Source organism: Tachypleus tridentatus, chromosome 10 (genome assembly GCF_004210375.1).
Source record: "Tachypleus tridentatus isolate NWPU-2018 chromosome 10, ASM421037v1, whole genome shotgun sequence".
In the NCBI taxonomy this organism is placed as follows: domain Eukaryota; kingdom Metazoa; phylum Arthropoda; class Merostomata; order Xiphosura; family Limulidae; genus Tachypleus; species Tachypleus tridentatus.
Window position 1 is genome coordinate 93091883 of NC_134834.1, and position 25619 is coordinate 93117501.

Sequence of the window (25619 nt, forward strand, 5' to 3'; positions counted from 1 at the left end):
TTGATAGTAAGTATACACACACACGTTTATATTGATAGTAAGTATACACACACGTTTATATTGGTAGTATACACATACGTTAAAATTGATAGTAAGTATACACACACGTTTATATTGATAGTAAGTTTACACACAGGTTTATATTGATAGTATATACATACATTTATATTGATAGTAAGTATACTCACACGTTTATGTTGGAATTTATCATAAAACCAATGGTTGAAGGTAACATTTTTTAATGTGTCGCTCTTAGTATTTTCTTAAAATTAACTCATAGGTCATCTAATAGTGAACTTACTTGGCTTAAGAACTCCATTAAGTTTATATTTAGGCTTAAATTCTAAATACGTAAACGATAGCTACAAAGACGTACCAACAAGTTGTGTTATAAACACTTGGGCTACAATAACTCCAAAACTACGCACGTAAAGTTATCTATAAATATACATTAACTGAAAAGAAAACAATACAAACAGATCAGACTAATTTTTAATATGTAAATTAATTAATTAATGATGTATTAGATAAATTGAGATACGTTATTGTAGCTATTACGATATTAATAGGTCATACAAACTTTATGTTAAAATTCCGAGCGGCCCGGCATGGCCAAGCATGTTAAGGCGTACGACTCGTAATCTGAGGGTCGCGGGTTCGCATCCCGGTCGCATCAAACATGCTCGCCCTCCCAGCCGTGGTGGCGTTATAATGTACGCTCAATCCCACATATGGTAAAAGAGTAGCCCAAGAGTCGGCGGTGGGTGGTGATGACTAGCTGCCTTCCCCCTAGTCTTACACTGTTAAATTAGGGACGGCTAGTACAGACAGCCCACGTGTGGCTTTGCGCGAAATTAAAAACAAACAAAATTTCGGCCTAAATTTATTTTATTTCATAATGTTTAATTTTCTTTTTTTTTTTGGACTGCTATAGACCACGTTTTAGTGTTAATAAAAGCACTTAGTTTGTCTTCAAATGTGTAAGTATGAAATCACAACTCGGGTGACGATGGTAGCGGCCTCTGTTAATCGAGCATGAAAGACAAATATTTCCACTTCCAGTTGTTTTTCCACATTTTGGGATGATTGGGCCTGAAAACAAAAATAAACAAACTAGACAGGCTGAGAGAATAGTCACCGCCTGGGGGAGTTCAAAGTTTATCTGATTTTCATTAAACCTGCACGTGGTGTGGTGATATAATATAACGCAGCTGAATTTGTTAAAATATATCATTGTTTTCATACGAGTTAGGCTACGTATTTGTTGACTTGGGCGAAAGCCAAAGCCAAAAAGACAAACAGAAGAAGGCTGGCAGAGAGAAGACAGGTATATCTTGGCGATCAGAAGAACCTTGAATACAACAATAACAAATTAGCCTGAGCAAGGCAGGGTTATGTGAATCCAAATGCTATGGCAGAGATCTGTGGATCCAATTCCTTGAAATCAAATGTGGGAAGAAACGAGAGTACCCCAATAAAATCCACTTTCATTAACAAGCCATCTGCACCTGAAGATGGCTATTTGTACGTGAAACATTTCTTTGCATTGATCGTAAGTCAGCCTTTATAGCTACCTTACATTATACTATTTTAAGGCAGACTGCTGTCAGATACTTTCACATCATGACCAGCCCATCTCATATGTGCCTTCATAACCATTACTTCAAGGTCTGACAGCTTAGCTCTTGAAAGTCAGAAAATCTTTACATGCTAACATATATTCATTATTCTCCTAATACAATTTAGTAATTAAGCTTTCCAACGTAACGAATATAAATCGTTCAGGTTTCATGGACATAAAGTAAAAATGGTAGAACTGGAACCATAATAATCCTTCAATTGCGTGGCATGTCTTATCCTTTCTTATCCCAGACTTTCTGGCGTAGGCTCCCGAAAACAGCACTGGATTTATTTCAACCTGCATGAGTAGAATAACCTCCAACAACAGAGTCTTGATCACAGGGTAAGTATAGTAGACAGTGTCATGGGGTGAGTAATAGAAGTCTAAAGACAACTGTTTAGCCACTGAGGATGTTGCCACATTTCATTGCTCAAACAGTCCCGAGTCGACTCTGTGCAGACCCAAGTGATGTAAGTTTAGATTTGAAGCACATAAGTGTAAAATGACCATATTTTTAAAAGTTCCTCATTTTTTGGAAAGTAAGGAACCCTCTTAATTATCCTGTTTAGGTTATGCTTGGTTAAAAAAGTACGAGCTAACACGGAGGATGTAATACGTTAAATACAAAACAGTACACACAGCGAAATGACAGTTTTAAGAACTAATACATGATTTTATAATAATACTGAGGCCCAATATTATCTATAAGAAAACAAAACCATTATGAATAACAAGTACACTTGGACTAACGTTTCTTAGATTGGATGTAAAATCTACTTTAACGTCTCCAAAATTTTCCAACGTAAACTTATTGTATCCTACTTTCAAACAACGTAAGATGGAATAGAAGAAAATTAAATAACATGTTTTAAAACTAAAAAATATGTTAATTGTAAAAATTCCTAGGAATATAAATCTAATCTCTGTCTGGTGGTTCGGGTGTTCATTGTGTGTGTGTTTTAGGTAAATAAACTCATATCAATGTGTGTATGTTTCACATTAGGTAAGTAAACCTAAATCATTCCATGTGTATTTCACATTATATAGATAAACTGATATCAATTTGCTTGTGTGTTTCACATTACGTAAGTAAAAGTATACCAATGTGTATGTGTTTTTCATTAGGTATATATACACGTTGATAACTACAATTTCGAGCTGACATCAGGGCTTTTATGCCGGTGGTGAATTGTATCACGAGAAGTTTATTTTGAGGCTTAACCCTAAAAGATACTGACTTGTACTATGCACTTGAGTTCCACATATTGCACCATATTAAGTGAGTTTTCTATTTTTATCTGTTATAACACTCAGGGTAAAGAAATGACCAAAAATGAATGAAATAATTCATTTTCTATTAAAAATACACAGATAACTCCTCTAAATATTAGTGTAATTTACTATAATATGGATATTACGTTTTTTTACATATTCATATTACACATATCTCGATATGGAACTGATATTCAACAAAGTTATGGATTCCCAAGCTAATTGTTCCCCGTTGCTCAACGGTAAGACTTGAGGCTTCTGACACTAAAAACTGAGTTTCGATACCCGTGATGGACACCTTAAAGATAACCCATTGTGTAATTTTGTAGTCAACTACCCAACCTATTGAGTTAATAGTTTTTAAATGTGTTAAACGTCGACAGGGCCTAAACAAATTCCATCGGTAAAGTTATTTTCACATTAATAGTGTTATATAAAGGGTGCTATTAAACCTCTTTCGACCCCTCACTTTAACAACCGACAAAAGTCCCTCTACTGATAGGATAATTGTTGTTCGTTAAATTTTGCGCGAAGATACACGGAAACTATCTATGCCAGCCGTCCCTAAACGACGGCAGGTAGCCTTGATTAACTACATTTCCTTTAGCCTACCGCTTCAACACTAGAGACAATTAGCAAATATAACACTTGTGATGTTGACTAGTTGCCTTCAAAATAAGAGACAGTCAGTACAAACAACCCTCGTGTAGCTTTATCCGATATTTAAAGAACAAGTAACTCTCTTCCGAATTGTGAAATGGTTAAATAGTGTGAGAGCAGCTAATCGCCACTACCTACCACCAACTCGAGGTCTGCTCTAATCGAACAGTGGCATTTGACTGTCATTGTGTGCAATACACCCGCATCACCAAAGTGTGGAACACGAAATTGTTTAATTCATTATTATTTTTACTTTGTAGTCACTTGGCGTGAATCATGAAAACTCAGATACACAGCCGCACACATAAACCACTGAACCAAGTTCGCTCACTTTTAGTAGAAGTTAACTTGAAGAAATCAAAGACAAGAAAGGTATAGAAATTATTGCATCAGGTGACTTAGCAAAGTGTGTAATTAAATAATAATGGTAAGATTATATATTCTTTTACCATCTTTCTGTTGTAAACAATCAATCATTTCAATAAGTGGGTAAACATATGTGAATTTTTGCGTTGTGCATTCTTATGTATTTATTTTTAAGTGCATAACTAAACAATTAGCTTACTCGCAATGTGTAAACGGTGGGTAATGAAACATAAGATCTTACCGTTATAAGCCCCTAGTATAACCGTTGAGCCACAAGGAGACAATCCTTTGTCAACTTAAAACTTTCATTATCTCTTACCCTGATACAGGAAAATATATTTATCTTTCGTCGCGAAGGCTTTCTATAATCAAGGAGTTATTTTTCGATATAAAAGCCTCCACTTTGAAAATGAGGGTGTTCATCTGAGTAGACTAGACGTGATTACTAAATCCTTTTCCCTCTTAGAATCTCTTCTGTGTGCGTTTTTATTTTCTTGGAGAATAAAGAAAATACATCACTACATTAGGATATACAAATATTTCTTGGAAAGTATTAATGATTGCTTATAGAATTTCTGACTTTCGATTTTACTGGTAAATACCGATAAAACACTATAAAATAAACGACCTTATAACATCAAAATGTTTATTGTATTTAACTAAATACTCAACGTTTCGCTTTACGTCTTCTTCAGGAGCGTTCACTAAAACATATACTGTAATTGACAGTGGAACGTTTTTGAAGCAGTTGTAAAGCGAAACGTTCAATGTTTAATCAAATTGAAACAACATATTGGTGTTATAAGGTCGTTTATTTCCAGTATTAATGTGTATTTTATATTGTAGAAAATAAATACCGATAAAACTCTTGATTAAAAGAAAAAAGAATGATGCGGGTGATTTTCCAAAAAGCGTCAGACATGGTTATTAAATTTACTTCCCATTAACGTACCCACTTCCCAAGGCCACAGTGCTCTGAAGATTTAAAGCTTTCCATAAGAGCTCATACGTTAGCGGTAAATTTAATTTTATAATATCATATAAAATATTAGCTACTCTTACAAAACTTTAACATAAATAGAACTATGTTTTGTACTGTTATTATTCAAGAGAAATTAGTGTTCACATAATATACGGTGAGCTGAACACTCGTTACAGTATTGAAATCTAAAACTCCGAAAATCGCCGATTTTAAGGTATCTGCATAAAACTGAAAATAATAACCCCAAAACAACGATCTTAACATATCTAAATAAAACTAAAAAGCAGCTAAAAATAAGCATCGATTTTTAAGAAATAAACAACAAAAAATAGAAACCGTAATTATTAGGTACGTGTTTTTATCGATTAAGCCTGAAGCATTGGATATTTTAGAATACGTTAAATAAAATCGTATAAAAGAAGAAAAACTGAAAACAAATATGAAGAAGTTTGTTTGTTTGTTTGTTTTGGAATTTCGCACAAAGCTACTCGAGGGCTATCTGCGTCAGCCGTTCTTAATTTAACAGTGTAAGACTAGAGGGAAGGCAGCTAGTCATCACCACCCACCGACAACTCTTGGGCTACTCTTTTACCAACAAATAATGGGATTGACCGTCACATTATAACGTCTTCACGGCTGAAAGGGCGAGCATGTTTAGTGCGACTAGGATGCGAACCCGCCACCCTCAGATTATGAGTCGCACGCAATTATGAGGCTTGGCAATGCCGGGCCTCATCTATAGTCACTCTAAACCTTAGGTAAACTAAAGTAAGCAACATGTGTCATAAAACCCAAATACAAACTATTACTTTTTTTTACTGACATTCACTTTATTCACAAGAAAAGACGTATGGTAATGTTTCAGAACAATATAATGTAGATAAATAAAGTGGTAACAAATTTGCACAATAAATGTATTAATGATAACCATATAAATGAAAACTTCATTATATACTGTAGATACGAAACTCCTGCTGCTAGTGAACCACAGCAAACCTGTCAGTATAAAACAAGACGAAGCGTAGTAAAACATTATTCATTTGAGAACTCACCATCTGCTTTCTATAGAGGATTTATAGATGATCCCCATATATCAAAACTGTCAGCCTCATGGATAAAGGAATATAAAATAATTGTTGTAATCGTTACATGCATGCTGTAGCTACGATCAGTAACCCTGAACTAAACTTTGTTAAGCTACGTACGAATATCTACTGTGGTGGCAACATAGCTCATGATTCGAACACTAGAAAATTTGTTGTTTGTTGAATTTTTTCGCAAGGTTACTCCAGGGATATCTGCGTTAGCTGTAGCTAACTTTAGAGTAATAGACTGAAGTAAAGATAGCAGCTAGCCAACACCAATAAACGCTGGTTCATGGGCTACTCTAATCAAATAGATGGATTTGACTGTCACTCTTCTAACACGCCCTCGGGTCTAAAGTACTTGGCTTGACATTTATTTTTGGTGTTAGCTGAGCGCAAACCATGAATCATTGGAGCTAAAGACCGTCATATTAAATACTGAGCCACTCTAAGTCCCAATAGAAATAACATTTTCAGACTCTGAAATAGCTTTGAACTAAACATTAAACCTCTTCGCAGCTGCTAGATAAAAGCCAAGTGTATGCTACTCCGAATATTAAAAAAAAACACAAAAAACTCTCACACAAATAATCGAAATCGATCGAAATATAAAGGTTTCAGGTGTAGCATCCAGTTAGGTCTGTTTTAAATATGTATCCAATAGAAGAACTGAGTTAAGTATTCCTGCTTATCTTTTAGATACGTAAATATGTTATTTGAAATGCATAATGGATTTATTATTATATATTTATTTTAACATCGATGTTTTAGTTAAACATATATTTAGAAATACATGTAGCTAATATTGTTAAATGTCTATTGCGAAATTCCCGCCTATCCTATAAATTTGTAGAAGATTCTCGTGTGTAAAATCAACAATGTACTATGTGTGTATCTAAATACCAGTGATTGTCCAGTATTGTTTCCAACTAAACGTTCGAAAATTCAAAAGAAACAGACACAATCAATGACATTGATTCAGATATTCAATTATATCTTTTTACTACGCTAGGTGCTAATACATTGAAAACTGTCTGTATATATAAATATATAACCCATGATTATTGTTATTGTTACGTTATTGTTTCCTACATGAAATACGTTTATTGTTAGTTCTTGTATTAAAACATAGACATCTCTGACCGAAATATTCTGCAGTTCGTTATACAAGAAAAAAAAAAAGCGATTTATATTAATCCTCTCTAAATACAGCAATTATGTACTCTTGTTGATATAATATATAAATAAATAAAAAACTTCATCATTAATGCACTGAAAGTCAAACATTCCTCTCCAATAGTCTTAAAATTTGTGATAAAAATCAGGCTAACTTCAAATGTTTTTTATAACATTCCTATTAATTTTTCAGTTATGGATTCGAAATCAGATGTGTGTAAAAATAGCGTTTTAAATCATTTGTTTACCCAAGAGTCCTTTTGTTTAGTACCAGAACTTGTTGGTTTGGATGGACGATGAGAGATAAGATTCTCTAAAATGCTACTTGTCTATGCAGTATAATACTTTAAAATTTACCTTTACATAACGAAAGCAGATTAACCCTACACCGCCAACAGCTCACATGCAAATACCAGCTATACACCGCAACTAGGCGAACATGTGTTTTTCTTATAGCAAAGCCACATCGGGCTATCTGCGCAGCCCACCGAGGGGAATCGAACGCCTGATTTAAGCGTTGTAAATCTGGAGACATACCGCTGTACTAGCGGGGTGCACTCGGCGAACAAAGCATGGGTACAGAAAAGTATGGATCCCAGTTATACCTCTCGTTCCATACCTCAAGCAGCTGAGAAATAAACGAGTATTTCATACGAAGGCATGCTGATCAAAATGACAGACGTAAAGCCTATGAAATTCTGTGTAATTGGTTTATTGAAACGGTCGCTGAGAAACCGTTATCTTCATGCACTAGATTGATTATGAAATTATGGAAAACCAACAAGGAAGAGCGGTGTAGTCTGAAAATGACAGCTCTATGAAAAAATATCTTTCAAGGAAAGATTCTCTGCACTCCAAGATCATCTGACCAGATCAGCGATATGGATTGTAATGACGTAGTGAGGTTCCAAATTTATTTTAATATAACACAGTCAGCTTCTGTAGTACAATAATTCTTACGTTAGCCGTCACCTAAAATCAAATAATTATTAAACAACATGAAACTTCCAACCAGTCAGCCTTAATATCTTGATAGTTAACACATGAATTACGTATTAGGTAAAATACGACTCTTTTAACCTGAAATAAGCATTTAAAGGCCCAGTAATGTAAACTAATTATTTTGTTAACCCGTACGTATAAATCAGAGCTAATCCGTCCAATAGATAGTTAAGTACGAAGCACATCTTAAACAATAGCATACAAATGGGTCTTTAAATTGCAATCACGATGCAGTCTCTCTTATGCTCGTCCCCTAGTAGCATAGTGATAAGTCTATGGACTTATACGATAAAAAACGGGTTTTGATACCAGTGATGGGCAGAGCAAAGATAGACCTTTATATAGCTTTAGGCTCAACTATAAACAATCATACCAAGAAACATTTTCATACGTACATGATTAAATCGAGTATCTGGTACACTCGATTGTATTACATTTTTTAGGGAAATAATTGTGGTTACAGATTAAAACATTTTTTACACATACAAAGAATTATTTAATAAAAAACGTGAAAAAGAAATTTAAAAACAAATTTTCCTTCCTTTTTAAAAATAATATTTTTTTTCTACAATTATATCCTATTTAGATCCAATAATCTTTCAGTCATTGAAAACAATAGTAATAAAAAAGACAGATGTTAAACGTATCACACTTTCACTGAACATTTATGTAACTTAGGTGAGTTCGTTTATTTTTTCATTATTATTTTAGTATAAAGCTACACAACAGGTCATTTCAACTCTGTACACCGCCAAGAATCGAGCTCCGAATTTTAATGTTGCTAAGAAGTCTGTAAACTTCTTGTTGAAATAACGTGAAGTTTATATGTACTAAATCACAAAGCTAAATCAGAGGTATCTGTGTTCTGCTCACCACTACAATCGAAACCCGGTTTCTAATATTGTAAGGGTCCGGTATGGACAGATGGTCAAGACATTCCACTCGTAATTTGAGTATCGCGTGTTCGAATCCCCGTCACACCAAACAAACTCATCTTTTTAGCCGTGGGAGCATTATAATGTGACGGTCAATCTCAATATTCATTGGTAAAAGAGAAACCCAAGAGCTGGCGGTTGGTGGTGATGACTAGCTGCCTTCTCTCTAGTCTTACACTGTAAAATTAGGGACGGCTAGCGCAGATATACACCGTGTAGCTCTGTGCGAGATTCAAAACAAACCAAACCAAACCCACTCCTCCCGTGGTTCAGCGTTAAAAATTTATTGGTTTTAAACATTAAAATCTGGCGTTCGATTTCCCACGATGGATAGATCGTAGATAGCAATGCGTAACTTTGTGCTATAACAACTGTACCAATATTTATGTTGTATAGTCCTGCCATCTAGTGCGAAATTGTTACGTTATACAATATTTGTTTTTCGCTTGCTAAATTAAACACAGCTCGCACAAATAGCCCTCGAGTAATTTTTCGCGAAATTCAATCCAAACCAGTTTCAAACACATTTATTTTACTAAATCTGTAGGAACTTAACCATACCCGAGTTGTGTACATATTAAGTTATAATAGGGTTTTATTTTACTGAGTAGAAAACAAATGAAAAGTTAGAGAAGATTGGTATCTTCCTGGGTAGTCATGCTTCACTCACGTTACTGTTTTAATTCAACTTTGCTGGTTATGCTGTACTAACAGATTTACACGTGCGAATGCATAGCTAGATATGTTGTTTTTTTTTTATTTCCAAATATGCCAGTGGCAATATAATAACTGAAAGTACGTAAGAATAAAATTATTTACGTCCGCTATTTTATTTCCTATTCCAAGACGTAATCACAAACGTGTGACTAAAAAAAATTACTCAAACAACTGATGAAATTTAGAAACAAAATGCGACTATAGAATTAATCTTTTACCAGTTATCAATATAATTAAAGTTTCTGGTTTTGTCCGAAGTATGGTAGTAATGATTAAAAGCAGAGAGAGTATATGTATATCCAGCGTAGTAGAGAAAGGAAGTTGAAAAAAAAACCCAAAACACACAAGTATCCTGGCCCGGCACGGCCAAACGCGTTAAGGCGTGCGACTCATAATCTGAGGGTCACGGGTTCGCATCTCCGTCGCGCCAAACATGCTCGCCCTTTCAGCCGTGGGGGCGTTATAACGTGACGGTCAATCCCACTATTCGTTGGTAAAAGAGTAGCCCAAGAGTTGGCGGTGGGTGGTGATGACTAGCTACCTTCCCTCTAGTCTTACACTGCTAAATTATGGACGGCTAGCACAGATAGCCCTCGAGTAGCTTTGTGCGAAATTCAAAAAACAACAACAACACAAGTATCCGTAGTGGCCAACCCTACTAACTGATCTATATTTACCATCAATGTAAATACGAAAACTATGCATTTTTAGCTAAAAATAACGTCTTCTTGACAGATTCCGAATTATTTCTAGATGATTAAACCATAATTGACTGGTCCAGTTGCAAAAGAAAAAGTTATATTACAAACAAACAATCTTCTTTAAAATTATAGTTGCATGACGTAGTTTAAGTTTATTAAAGATGAATTACTTGGATGAACAAAGAACATTTTTAAACACTTGCCTTGGTAGTGTTTTAAATTTTTATCAACACACGTATATCATATTAAATTATTAGCGTGTTAAATGTAACAATTGCTACGTATAATAATTTATCTCGGACGAATTTCCGAGTTATTATGTTATGTATGTTACGTATTTATAACTTAAATGAATGTTAATATGCATCACAATTGTGGTATTTGCCAACAATAATGATACACACAATTTTCTTTTTTTAACAAAAATATATTATAATATATAAATAGTAATTCAATTGATAATAATGGTTATTACAAATAATTATTACAACTAATGATTTACAACTCAAAAACAATATTTTATTTACGCTCCGGGTCCACAACTAGTCTTTAATCTTAACTGGCCTCAAACCGCTTACAAGCTGACATTTTACTAATAAAGATATTTAATGTCCTCGTAGAAATACTAGCGTATGAAGTTAATTCTCTGAAGTTGAACGTTTCGTAATGTTCAAAAGTTATGAACGTTTCTGGTCAAAAATCTGTATTTTACTGATTAATAAACGTTTATCGCAATTATACCTTCCGAATATACTAACTGTAACAGACCATAATATTCTGTCTGTCTCTCCGCGTCTTGTGGTGGCTAGCTTTTATACTCATTAGGCGAGATTCTCGAAAGTTCAACAATATTCGAAGACACGCTAGTGTTTTCGTAAAACATATATTGTTGATTTTTACTCTCGAGAATCTTCTACAAATTTAGAGAACACGCGAGACTTTCGCAATACATATTTAATAATGTACGTTACACGCATTGAACTGAAACAAACTTAGATATTAAAATAAATTCATAATGGAAACGTACATATGACCTTATATTTCGTGAAACATCTGTTTTCTGTTTATTCGTATAATAAACAACCAACACTTTTCCAATAATTACAGCTATTTATTTACTGAATTATGATATCACACTTCAGTACAAAACATTAATAAATAATAATAACAAATATACAAGTACATGTAGAAGCAATATCCACACCATACTGACATTAAATATCTACAGTCAGATATAAACTTATATAAAAATGTATCGCAAAGTTTACTCCAATAACTCATAATGGTATGTGCTTCAAAAAATAAGTGACATTAAGGGCCTAAAATTATCTTTTACATCAGAAACGATGAGGATTGAGATATGTATACGGTGGCTGTAAGTGACCTTGAATAAGTTATCTATTATAAACATGTTTTAGGGTAAGAATTATCGTTAAATAAAAAATATAGCTGTATAGATCTGGCTACTGAACTTAAATAAACTAAACCAAACAAAATGTGGACGAAAGTGGAGATACCACATGATCTGGTTCATCATCATATTACAAACTAAGTCCTCTCGAACTTACATGGAGAATTAATTCCCCACATTATTGACTTCCCCACCCCACTTTGTCTGTCGAAAACTTGATGTTTGAATATAATTTCAGCTATAGTGATTATATTTTACCTTTAGATAACTTTAGAACACTACTACTTTTTATGACTATTTGACAATAAAGTAATATTTTACGATTTGAAATTCTAGTTCTCTTTAATTTGCCAGTATAAAAGTTCCTGAAAGTTCTTTAAAATATTTAACTGATAAAAAAGCACATTGACACATTAAATGCAAATAAATTGGAGTTTTGTAACACAGTTCCAATAACTTTACTGTAAGAAACAATTTACTAACCAAGCAGCTTAAATATTTTCTGATTGGTAGATACAGTTGTGCTAATCTTAATTATCAGAGAACACACAGACGTGTTTTTAAATAATATGATCAGTAGTTAATCAAATATCTGTATTGATGTTTACGTATGCGGATTTAAAATATATATTAATACAACAAATTTCATGCTTGATTAATAATAATTGTTGAAAGTAGGCCAGATTCCAAATTAACTAGATTCTGCATGGTCTTATTTGGGTGATGATAAGTCATCAAAAAGACAACAAAAAAACGAAACAGTTCGATATATATATATACGTCATCTTCTTTCTTCGGATTAAATCAAAACCTGTCATTGTTTTCATCTTCTAGGATACACGATGCAACCATGTTCTTACGTGAGTTGACAAAAGGTACTAGTTATGAGAATAACAGTTATAAAGTAACAACTTATTTTCTCTGCTGGATTGATTACACCAACAAAACTGCATATTACAAAACTAACTTTATGTTTAAACTTAATTCGATAAACCGGTATGAGTACGTTATATTACAAGAGTATAAACATAAGTCATGTGATAAACACAGCCAATATAAAGTTGTGGTGGAACGGAATGTAACAGAATTACATTTTAACGTCACTTATAGTTTCTTAAGTAGTATGATGTTACCAAAAACTTATGCTTTGTGGATGGGTGTGTAGCAATACCTTCCAACGTTAAATATGCATTCACTCACATGATAGAGATGTCTTTAGGGAGAGGGGGTTTAGAATTTTCAGTAAAAATGTCACTTACACTTAATGGCACTGGAAAATAAAGGTAAATGAATCATCTCAGGGTACTAGGACCATACAAAAGAAGCCTTTCAAAAGTCGTACTCCAACAGTGGTAAATAAAGTACTGCAGTTTGTAACAGTTGAGGATCCACAAACACAACGATAAGTGGCAAAAGCTTCCAGCATGCTTTAAACAACATTACGCAACATAATAAAAAAGGACCTCCAACTAGAAACAAAGCTAAAATAGCAGGTACTGATATTTCTCGTTCAACTGTTGCATAAGTCATGCAGTTGGAGAACAAAATGGATATTCGTACTACTCTACACCAAGATATGCGCTCATGTCATTTCTATGTGATTGGAATGTTGAAATAGATGCTGGAAAACCGACATCCTCGTATACCAAATAGATTATTAGAAGTCTGCAGGAAACAATAATGTGCTTTGATTGTGACACGTTTACAATGCAGACTTTTATAAAAGTTTGTTGAATTTTCGTGCACAATTAATTGAGGACTATTTGTGGTAATTGTCCTAAATTTTAAAGTGAGTGACTAGATAAAAAGAAGCTAATCAACATTCAAACTATTTACTCTCAGCTCAAGAGCTATTGTTTCACTAACGAAAAATGCGATTGATTAGAAAGTGTGTTAGGCAACGGGTGTGGATGCTACAGTCCTGTAATTTATGATTCGATGCCCTAGTCAAGCCATGTCAGGCACCCTCTCTCAATGGGTACTACACTACAGAGCAATTGTCAAGACGCACAGTAATCAGATAGGACTTTAAAGATTACATGCGATAAGCTGTTGGAGTATCTTAAAGAAACGTATACACCTACACTTACAGATGACTCACATCTGTACACAGTTATTACACATAAAGATAGGAAGAAATACATGAAAGGTGAATAAAGAGAACCTTGTCCAAAAGATACGAGAAATTAAAGACTAGTCATCAAGAATTGAGGAAAAACAGGACAATTGTGCGTTTCACAAGTACATCATTTATCAGGTTCATGGCTTCGCCGGGAAAAACATCATCAGGTACAAGCGAAACTATGATCGTGGTAAATGGTGTATTTGTGAAAGGTACAATTGTTCTGTTTTCTTCAGTTCTGTAACTTTGAAGTTTCACCAAGTGCCAACTGTTTCAAGTATCAGTTATATTAAACAGCTATCAAGTTAACCACATACAGAAAACCAAAACTCAATCAATGCCTCTATCCTAGGCCCCGAATGGCCAAGGTGGGTTAAGGCGTTTGACTCCTAATCTGAGGGTCTCGGGTTCTAATCTCCATCGCACCAAACATGCTCGCACTTTCAGCTGTGGGGGCGTTATAATGTGACGTTCAATCCCATTATTCGTTGGTAAAAGAGTAGCCCAAGAGTTTGTGGTGGGTGGAGATGACTATACTTTTATTATAACTTGATTTTCAGGCACAAACTATGATGTAAGGTTAAAAATCACCTTTCAAAACTTAAAAATTGTATCGTGATAACTAAATTAGATTTGAAATTGTATGCGTATGAAACTTGGCCTTTCGTTTTGACTAGAAATACCTCGCAAATAAAAAAAATGATTATGTGAATTATTAGTAATGAATAAACAACTGAAAACAAACAATGTATTTTACAATTTCATATAGTTCACTTTCTTTACTTTCAAGTTTACATCATTTTGGGGCAGGAAGCGTGTGTTCCATTACTATCTTGCCCAAAATTATCTTTCATGAATATAAATTGTATAGGTAGGACATTGTTTTCTCGAATACTGAATGTGTCCTGCATGAATGCTATTGGTTGAAATGATTCAGACATAAACTTTAAATTTACCTTTTATTTTGCTCCATAGTTCAACAAATAGTTGCTGTTTTATTATGAAGATTAAACCTTTAATAATTCAACACAAAGAAAGTTAACTAAAGTTGGAAAAAAATGACATTTATATTTTAAAAGGTACCGTTTTTGAATATTAGTTTAAAGACCATAGTTTTATTTAAAGTTTTTATTGAGTTTGATCAATTAAATACGTTCATGATTATACATGTATTTTTGTATTTTATTTGTTATTTTTGTTATTCTTGGTTAATAAGATTAATTTCACTCAGAATCAATGTCAACTGTAGTTAGGTCCTTTATCGCTGTCAGTGAAGTATTGAAGCTACCAATAATAAAAAACTAATAACAATCAATATGAAGTTTTGAAACAACACCATTTGTGAAATAAGAGATTTATTTCTGTACGATGTTTGTCTCTAACAGTAAAAATATGTTCAAGTTCTACTGCTATTCTATATCATTGTTTATAGGTAAAGTTTTCATTAACTGGAGAAACAACAGCTGCATTCAATAAAATAATAGTTTTAATTTCAATGGACTTAATACAAATATAACAGAGCTGCTAATGTTTTACTAGTGTTAGGTTTTAAGTGATAATTCATAGTTTTTGACATAATACAGTGTAACTTATTGGTATAAAGTATAGTTAGCCCCATTAAAAAGTAAGATGCATGAATCTAAACACTTTAACGAAGCAAATTCAATCTTCGTGAACTTCTTGAAAATCTAGCGATAGTAGCGACATCTCTTTTTCGTCTGTGTTGTATGTAATTTCTAATTATTATCAAATATGGCAACTAACGACGACGTATGTTTGTTTTTGAATTTCGCGCAAAGCAACTCGAGGGCTATCTGCGCTAGCCGTCCCTAATTTTGTAGTGTAAGACTAGAGGGAAGGCAGCTAGTCATCACCACCCACCGCCAACGTTTGGGCTACTATTTTACCAATGAATAGTGGGATTGACCGTCACAATAACGCCCCCACGGTTGGTAGGGCGACCATGTGTGGTGCGACTGGGATTCGAACCCGCCATCCTCGGATTACAAGTCGAACGCCTTAACACACTTGGCCATGCCGGGCCACTAACGACGAACTTGCATGTGTTTACGGTGCTTTGATTCTTCAAGATGATGAGATTACAATCATTGTAAATGTTCTTTTACGATTTTTTTTGGTGCCATTTAATGGCATTATTTTTGTTAATTTTATGTCTAGTTAAGTCCACATGTCGATTTATAATGTTATCACTCAGAGCATTGCCAAAAGGAAAATGTAAAGCATTATGTTTGGAATAATACATTTTACAAAGCAATGTTCTGTCTTACACTTTTCGTTCTTCAAAGGTTTGGTGGCAACACCTGATAAGACGTAGGAAAATAGTTTTACTTTTGTAAGCAACACTACCATTGCTTGTACTGGTGTGGTTATGGAAAGGATGTGATTTTTCTATTCAGAGTTACTTTTAGACTAATGTAATATATATGTATCAAAGTGGATCATTTGTGCTCCAAAATTGTCGCAAAGTCAAATTTTAAATCCACTCTTGTTTTTTAGGGAATAATCGATTTTCCACTCTTTTAAACTTAAAATTTTGAATTTAAACTCTTATATAAACTTGTAACTCTTATATATATTTGTAACTTGTAGTAACGTAAGTAAGGTGTCACTGCTGGCATCTACTACCATCAGAAATTAATATGACTAATAATTTAACTCTTATCGGAAGTGGCCAAAATTATATGTGTTTTAAGTAATTAATTTTGTTGGTATTTAGAAGGACAGAAAGACTGAAAGTTGATATACTAATGGGTTATGCAGATTTTCTTCAGGATTTTGAAAAAGATCAAGCATTAGTTATGTGATCCAGATCTCATTTTTGGAAACCATTAGTGAGTAAACAGGTGTCGGTGGATTGGAGGATTGTATATATTACTTTTATAATTAAATAGAATGGAAAAAAAAAAAGTACCCTTAAGACCAGATTAAATGCTAGTTAGTACCAATACTGCAGTGGGAAAATTCTCTTTCTTGTGCATGAGATGAAAAGGTTTACACAATCAGTTTGAGGTATATCATCATTATGGTATTAAATTTTACAATATGAATGAAAGCCACTGTGGATGTTTTAAATGAAAATTTTGCCTCACTAATTTATGTTTTTGAGAACATTACTTGTTAGCCAAATGGTGAAAATAATGTGGGCTTTACTTGCATGTTTAATAGATTTTCAGAAAGTTTTTAATAAAATAACACTCAGAAAATAACCAATAGAATCACATCATTAGGGGTTGGAGAAATGACTAGTTAATTGGATTGTGTGGATGTTAGATACGAGAAAACAAAAGTTTGTCATTAATCTAGTAAGACTGTATCATATTATTTAAGTACCTAGTTGGGTCAGTTGATAAGTATAACAGATAAATGCAAGGTAATATACTGTAATGGATTTGAGTTATAATTTGGATATAGATGATAATTCGATAGTATGACTAAAGAAAAAAGATCTTAGCATGGTAGTGACTATGTCTCTTTACCATTGACAACTGTGGTGGTAGTATTAAATAAAGAAAATATAAAACGTGGTGTCACAACAACAGACTAGTTCTACTTCCTCTGTTGTACTTGTGTGTTTATGTAAACAGAAATCTCTAATTGTTCTACCTCTTTTTCAAGCCAAATAAATTTAGAATTGCACTGTGTATGTCAGTTTCTTTTTGAAGAGTAACCATGCATATATTAAGAGCATTTGCAATGAGAGAATATACAAGTCATGTGGCTAAGTTGGCAGGACATTAAATAGCAACATCAAAATCAGTTTATATTTTTATTCAAAAGGAAGTCATTGTGTAAGAGAGAAGACAAACAACCAAATCAAATGCTGAATCAAAAAAAAATAAAAACAGTGGCCTGAGTACAAACAATCTGGTTGCCTTGTTCTTCTCTGTATCCTGGCCATATCTACCAGTGAAAAGACTAGCAGTTAAATATGTCATGACTACTGAATGAGTCATTAATTTTTGCACTACCAGTAATATGTTACAAAAAATTACTATTATTATGAGTGCAGATATTCCTCGAGTAGCTTTGCATGAAATTCAAAACAAACCAAACTGTTATTATGCAGTTTGTTTTACAGATCCTACACTTTTAGTGCTTAACCCAATAGTTCAATTCTACATATATCTATTGATTACTGTAGTTAATATTGTAATGGAAACTTCTTTGCTTGTAGAAGGGACAGGAGAAGCAGATGAATTTTTATTTTATTTTTAAGTTTTTTAAATTTCCATCAAGGATGGGTATTTTGTATTTTTTAACATCACTTCATCTTATTGAATTCATTGTATCCATTTTCAAATTTTACAGCACCACTGGCAAAAAAGTCTGTGTAATGTCCCTAAAGACATTTTATGTAACTTTGAATCTTGCTAACACAATTTTGTAGTATATTTGTAGACATGAATTCCAAATAAAAGAAGTAATTATTTATCAATCATTAGTTATGTCTCCCTTGGACTACTTGTATAGGTATGGTCTTATTTAAGAAAGAATATTTAATTACTGATAAGAGTTTAGACAAGTGCTTCTAGGACAGTTCCTGGGGTAGAAGGGTTATCCTGTAGTGTTTTCTTGTTTTTGAATTTTGTGCAAAGCTACCAGAAGGTTAACTGTGCTAACCATTCCCTATTTTATCAGTGAAAAATTGGAGGGAAGGCAGCTAGCCATCACAGCCCATCTACAACTCTTGGGTTACTTTTTTACCAATGAATAGAAGGACTGACCATCACATTGCAACATCCCACTGCTGAAAAGGCAAACATGTTTGGTGGAATGGGGATTTCAACCTATGGCTCTCAAATTGCAAATCGAGCTCCCTAAAAACCTTTAAATAATAGTTTAAGATCTCTCAACTTACTATCTCTAGAGAAAGAAAGAGAGATGATCTAACTAAAGTGTAGAATAAAGGCCTCTGACTTTATTTATTCCAGAAATAATAGGGCAAAAACAGACAAGATTAAGTTCTGGAGAAGACATAGGGTTCCAGTTATTATGGTAATAGGGAGATTGACTTATGAAAAAGTTGTCACTAGCAGTAGTGGAGGATAACACTTTAAAGTTTCTAGAGAGGGGAGTTGGTAACTGCCTGGAAAATAATGTATATGTGCATAGATATATATTTTATATTACTGGATGTTTATGTTTGTATATATATTTATTTTATGTTACTGGATGTTTGTGTGTGTTTTTATATATATTTTATGTTACTAGGTGTGTGTGTATGAGAATATATATATATATACACACATTCATTTTGTTTTGAGCTGTTCCTAATGTTGAAATCTCAAACTTTTGATCATAAATGTTTGCAATAGCTTATCTGTTTCACATCCATCATTGAACTACAGTCAGGAAGATGTTTATTTATTCTGTTGTTTTTTTTATTTATTTATTTTTTCCTGTTATAAACTATTTTTGCCCTCTATATTCAGATAAAATCAACACTGTCTCAAAAGTTGCAGATGTGTGTGTGGAGCCTTACTGGTCTGGTAAGTTAAACTTGATAATGTATCATATAGAAAGTGTTTTGTGTGTGTGTTGTTTTTTTTACAAAATAAATGCAGATCTGAAGGTACTTGCCAAGTTTGAAAATACATTGTTTATTTAACGTCTTTTAGTGTAATTTAAGAAATAAAATGAATGTTTCACTTAAGTGATATATAAAGAACCCAAACAAACATTACACAAAGTTCATATAACAAAAAAGGTACAGTATACAGTTAATCTTTCTACCAGAGACTGAGAAATGATGGGCATAATATGCACAATGAATTGGAAGAAGCAATATACAAATATTCCTTTGTCAACTAAGACAATTTTATTTTTTAATAGAGTAGTTGGTCTATGGAATGTGTTGCCTTTGGATGCTGTGGAGACAGTAGATTTGAGTGAATTTAAAAGAAAGCTTGATAGATATATGAATAATATGGGTTGACTTTAATTTCTTTAGTTTGGCTTAGAGTGTGGGACATCTGAGTTGAACCAAGAGGTCCATATTTGTCCCTAAACTTTACTATAAGTTCTTTCACTGTAATATGAAATTAAACAAAGTATACATGATTTATGATCCAGTCTTACAGTTTGTCCTAGAACTAGCTAAAAATTTTTATTGTGCATAATTTTAATTTGTTTCCTTATTTGCAGGTTTGTTTACTAAAACTTTAGAAGGTGTGGATTTGAAACAGCTAATCACCAATGTAGGTTCTGGTGCTGGTGTTGCTCCAACAGGTTGAGCTCATAGTGTCGCAGGAATAGCACCAGCTGAACCTGCAAAAGAAGGTTTATATTCTATATTTACTTTTGAGCTAAATGAAAAAAGCATAACTTAGTGATATGATAATTTATATTTTAAACACATATTGTTATATAAACTGAACTAAACATTTTTGTCTCTTGGGAATGGGGCAGATACTTATAGAGCAACATTGAACTAGTTTTGTTAATGTCATTTACTAATGTATAGCTACATTACCACAAATGTACACTATGCTTTGCAAAATAGAAGTACAACATATTTGAGGGATTAGCTCAGTTTTTGTTAGGTTTTGATACAGAATCAATTAGAAACAATTTTTGCAAATGATAATGGTCAGTGCACAATTGAATTTTTTGATGTTTTGTCATGAAATGGTTTTACTGTATTGGTCATTGTTAGATAATTCATGTATGTACAGTGTGAAAACCTTTCATAAAATAGGTGTAATACTAGCAGTGGCTGCTGAAAAAAAAATGTAAATCCATTACACTTGATGAGTTACAGGATTTGATTTGGAATCCTCAAGTTTAGTCTCACATCAGGTTCTTAGATTATAAAGCTTCTTTTATTATGTATTCAACTTAATTTAGCATGTTTGGCTACTGACAAAGTTTTTTTTTGCATGATAACCAACTGTTGTATAGTACCTCAAAAACTACAGTATTCTGTGACAAAAGCAGGTAAGTTGGTTGGTTTTTTAGTGTTTTGTGATATAAAGCAACAAGGTTATGTGAACTACTTGAGTGGATATTATGGTGTTTGTATCACTGCTCCAGAGATGGTAAGTAATGCAATAAAATGAAAAGAACTTTTTCAGTTCTGAAACCATTATTGATTTGACCAATCTTTTGAAAACTTGTGAGCTTTAAATTGTGCTCTGAATATAAAAACATATTTCAATGCACACTAAATGCCAAAATTTGTACCATGCAGTTAGAACCAGTTTTTCACCACTAGTGAAGCAAACTTCAATGCAACTTCTAGCTTATAAAACTGTGCATTTTAGTTACATGTGCATAAGAACAAATAGCTGATATAAGAAATTTACTTATGATCATCAAAAGGTTTTTTTGGTAAGTTCTTATATAAGGATTTAAAGTGGTGGTTAGAAATTTAAATAATTGTGAATTGAATACTTTTCAAACTATGCTCAAACAATATTGTTGTTGAGAAAATAAAATATGACCACTTATGTGTGGGGCTAGGGGAATTGGTTCATGTATCCTAATATGGGCATTAGTGTTCAGGGTAGCTAACCAATCCAACCCTGTCAAATGAGATTATTTATAACATAAAAATAGTGCTTAGATAGAAATAGTAGCTTCCAGTAGAAGATGAAATGTCATATTTTTTTTATATAAATATAAAAATTATTAGAAAGACAATAATAGCTAAAATGGAAAAAATACTTAATGACAGTAACCATTTAAAATGCAAAAACGGCTCGTTTGGGTTGAGAAAATATTTTACATAGAAGAGCGAACAACGTTTCGACCTTCTTCGGTCATCGTCAGGTTCACAAAGAAAGAGGTAACTGACCGGAAGCTGACCACATGTTTGAAAGGGGTTGTGTAACTGTGTGTCGAAATGTAGAGGGCAGTATTAGATGTTTGAATATATAATTTTATTTATTTTGTGAACCTGACGATGACCCAAGAAGGTCGAAACGTTGTTCGCTCTTCTATGTAAAATATTTTCTCAACCCAAACGAGCCGTTTTTGCATTTTAAATTTCTCAACAAGTGGGTTTCTCGACATCACTGACAGTAACCATTGTTTCTTCTGTGTGTTAATGATGAAAAATGTCTTCATAAATGGATTTTCTTATACACTTATTATTTGCATCCTATACTAGAGTAAGGTACTGCTCATTCATTGTGTTTCTTTATATATGATTTAAGATGTATTTTTTTACTTTTTGCTTGTTTTGTTCCTGATGCGATGTGCAATTTTTATGAACTTAACAGAGGTGAAAAAAGAAGAAGAACGTGACTTTTAAGAGGAGGATAATGTGTGTATGTGTTTTGGTGAGTTCTCCTCATATGCACACACTTTTAACTTTCACAATTAAGCAAACATCAATAAACACAAAATCTTCAATTCTGTTTTAAGCTGTAGCAAATACAAAGAAAAGAAGTGACGTAATCCGGTAAAACTGAGCATGAGTTAAAATGAGATGGGTTTTGTCTCGTAAATATTTTTTTGAATTTAAAGTTAAGTCCACCTGTTAGCAATTTTGATGTTAGTATTACTCTGTGATAATATGATTTTCAATATGCAAGTATTTATGACACATAATGATATATATAGGAATTAAAAATGTATACAATGAACTGTATTGCTATTATATTGGAAAATAAGTACTAACTACCTTAATGACTTTGCATTTATTAATATTTCGTAGAAATATGTAGTGACTGTGATATTGTTGGGAACTCTTTAAATACAGTTACTTGCTTTCAGTGATCAACTTTAACCCTAAAAAGACAAGTAAAAATACACTGATAAAATAATATTTTAACCATGATTACAGAGCAATGTAGTTTTATTGAACTTATATTATTTTTGTATCTTATAAAATCCTAAATCTGTCATGTCTAACCCTTACCCCTTCATTTAGTTATTCTGGTCATTAAAAAGAGTGACCTTTCACTCTATACAGGAGTTGAGTATGTTATGCTAAAGAAAGTTTGGAGATTCATTGTCTTATTACAGCCCATGCCATCAGATTCAGTCATGATGCTTTCATCTAACAATCTTTACTGTAAGCCTGTGGTATAGTTTTAATTGCAAAAAGCTATCTTGTTTGAAGCATACGTCTCTCCTTGCATGCTATCCATACTCCATCTGTTGTACAGGTACAGTGTTTTCCAGTGACCATTTCGATTGTCTGTTCACACAGAAATTCAAATATATTGTATCTGGTGACTTGACCAGTATGTATTCTCATGAAATAACAAGAATACTTATTTCATTCTTCAATTTTTTTATGCAAGCAATAGTTTAATATATTATGATATGAAAGTAACTTGACTAAACATGGTTGGTGTTGCTTTTCCAAACAAGAATTCTTCTCTATCATATTTTGCAATGTTTTCTGGAGAAACTTCTGTCACTGATCTTTGTTTTTTTGTAAATTCTCACTTGTTACAAAATGCTACATTTTACTTGCTGTAGTTTGGGTTCAACTTGTATCACTTTTTGGATAATTCTATTGCTTAAGTTCATCAATATTTCTTTGCTTTCCAACTGCACAAGTACATAGAAGATATCCTTCTCTGAGAAATAACAAATCCCAGAATTGAACATAGCTTTATAATAGTGCCATGTGTTTTCAAAATGGAAGGGAGCTGTTAGCAATGTTGTTTGTTTTTGTCCATTCATAGATTTTAAAAGGTTTCAGTGTTATAGGGGATAGAATGCAGCAAGTAATAAAATAACATATACACACACACACACACGTATGGCCACTCCACAGAACAAGGTTGTTCAATGAGGTGACACAACTAGGTCGTGATTAAATTTTTTGAAATAATTTTAAGTTAACATATCTCTTACTTTAAATTGGCAGTGTCGTCATATTTTCTTAGAATAATTTCACAACATGTTTGTAAGGAACTACAGAATATAACAGATAAAAAAATAGTTCACTAATATCAGATCACTGGGCTAATAAAGGGTAATCAAGAGACCAATGAAAGTGTATGCATTATGGCAGGGTTACTGGAGGTTATATTTACAGTGTTGTCATGAAACTGAAAGATTATTTCCAATACAATTGGGTAATGTATTGTTTTAGTTTTCATTCTTACCAAGTCTCTCCCATGAAATGCAAAAATAAAAGGTTTGTCATTTACTGGTGAGAGGGGGGATAAAAAACATTAAATGTAATTTATGGGTGTTTATGGGTTTCAATATGACATTAAAACGGAAGCATTTTGTGATCTGAATATATGAATATTTTGCATTGAAAATGCTTGTTACACTCCCTTCCTTAAAGCAGTAAGTTTTCACTGACATTGCATTAGGTATGGAATATAACATTCTTGACTCCTTCAGTTGTACAGTTAAAGCAGTTTTTCTGATTTGGAGTTTAGTAACCTTAATATAATTATATTTACTATGCAAGTTATATCTTGTAAATAAATATTTTGCTCACAGTATTATACGTGTATTTTAACTGGTAGCACATTTGTTGAAAATTTATCAAGAAGAATTTTCACTTTGCTTGATTAATTTTCCACTGCAGTGTAGTACAGAAGTATTTAAGTGTTGGCTAAGTAATTACTTAGCTTCAGTAAAACTCTATTGTGCTAAAGCATTCAGATGTTGTAAGATCATAGATTTCGTGAACATGAGAGTGGGTTTTTGTGGGGTTTTTCTTTCTGAACTCTCACTTGGCTTATTGTGTTTCATTTCATTTTACTTGTAGGTATGTTGGACTAAACATTCTTCAAGCAGTGGACCAGCTGCTTTATCACAGTTCTTTTCTCTAGCGAAGTATTTCTGACTACTAAAGTAACTTATCTTGATCTTGTTGACTTAAACCCATCTTTGGTCATAATACTGTAGTAATTATACAAACAAGGCAATGGTTTCAACAATGTACACTGTTTAAATTGATGGTTAACTCACTTTGAACATGTATAATGACTAAAGATTACATCTAATAAATCAATATATTGCCACTCGTTTAAAAATACAATCAAGAAAAGCATGATTTCTGTATGAGGTTAAAGAAAGTGATATTGTCTGTTCACTGCTCTGAACATTATTATCAAATTTAGTTGAAGGATATATTTGTAATGGTTAAGCCAGTGTGCCTTTTGCCATAAATATTTTTTATTCTAAAATTTCCAGTTCGATGCCATATAACATTTTAAACAGACTCTTCAGAAACATTTATATGTTAAATAAATTGTGTGTATAACATGACTGTTGGATAAACTCTTCCAAATACACAAGTCACAAAGCGTATAAGTACCATAAATATTACTCGGGGATTGAACAGGTTTGAAAAAGGTCATGAATTTCAAGCCATGACCTTAAGGTTTGTTGTTGATAATCTTGAAAATACTGTTAAAAATTGTTTTAAAGTATTCGAAATTATCATTCATTGGATAGTAAAAAATGCTCAGAGAGACAAAACATTAGAACTGTAAGTAAAGTCCTTATTACAGGTAATTTTTAATACCTGTTTTCTGTTAAAATTATCGGTCACTATTGTTGTTATAGTACCCTGCTGTGACTGTTCTTATTGTAATCTTAAAATAATAAAATGGGCTAAATTGTG

The 25619-nt window shown here is 32.9% G+C and overlaps 1 protein-coding gene across 1 annotated transcript; it reads left to right on the forward strand.

Annotated features, from left to right (window-relative positions):
* The first annotated feature begins 1411 nt into the window (after positions 1-1411).
* On the forward strand, positions 1412-25619 carry LOC143227903 (large ribosomal subunit protein P1-like). Its single transcript, XM_076459261.1, has 6 exons — positions 1412-1552; positions 16092-16161; positions 19501-19560; positions 20216-20350; positions 22294-22353; positions 24759-25619. The coding sequence occupies exons 1-4, from the start codon at positions 1412-1414 to the stop codon at positions 20302-20304; spliced, it is 360 nt and encodes a 119-aa protein (XP_076315376.1). The 3' UTR covers positions 20305-20350; positions 22294-22353; positions 24759-25619.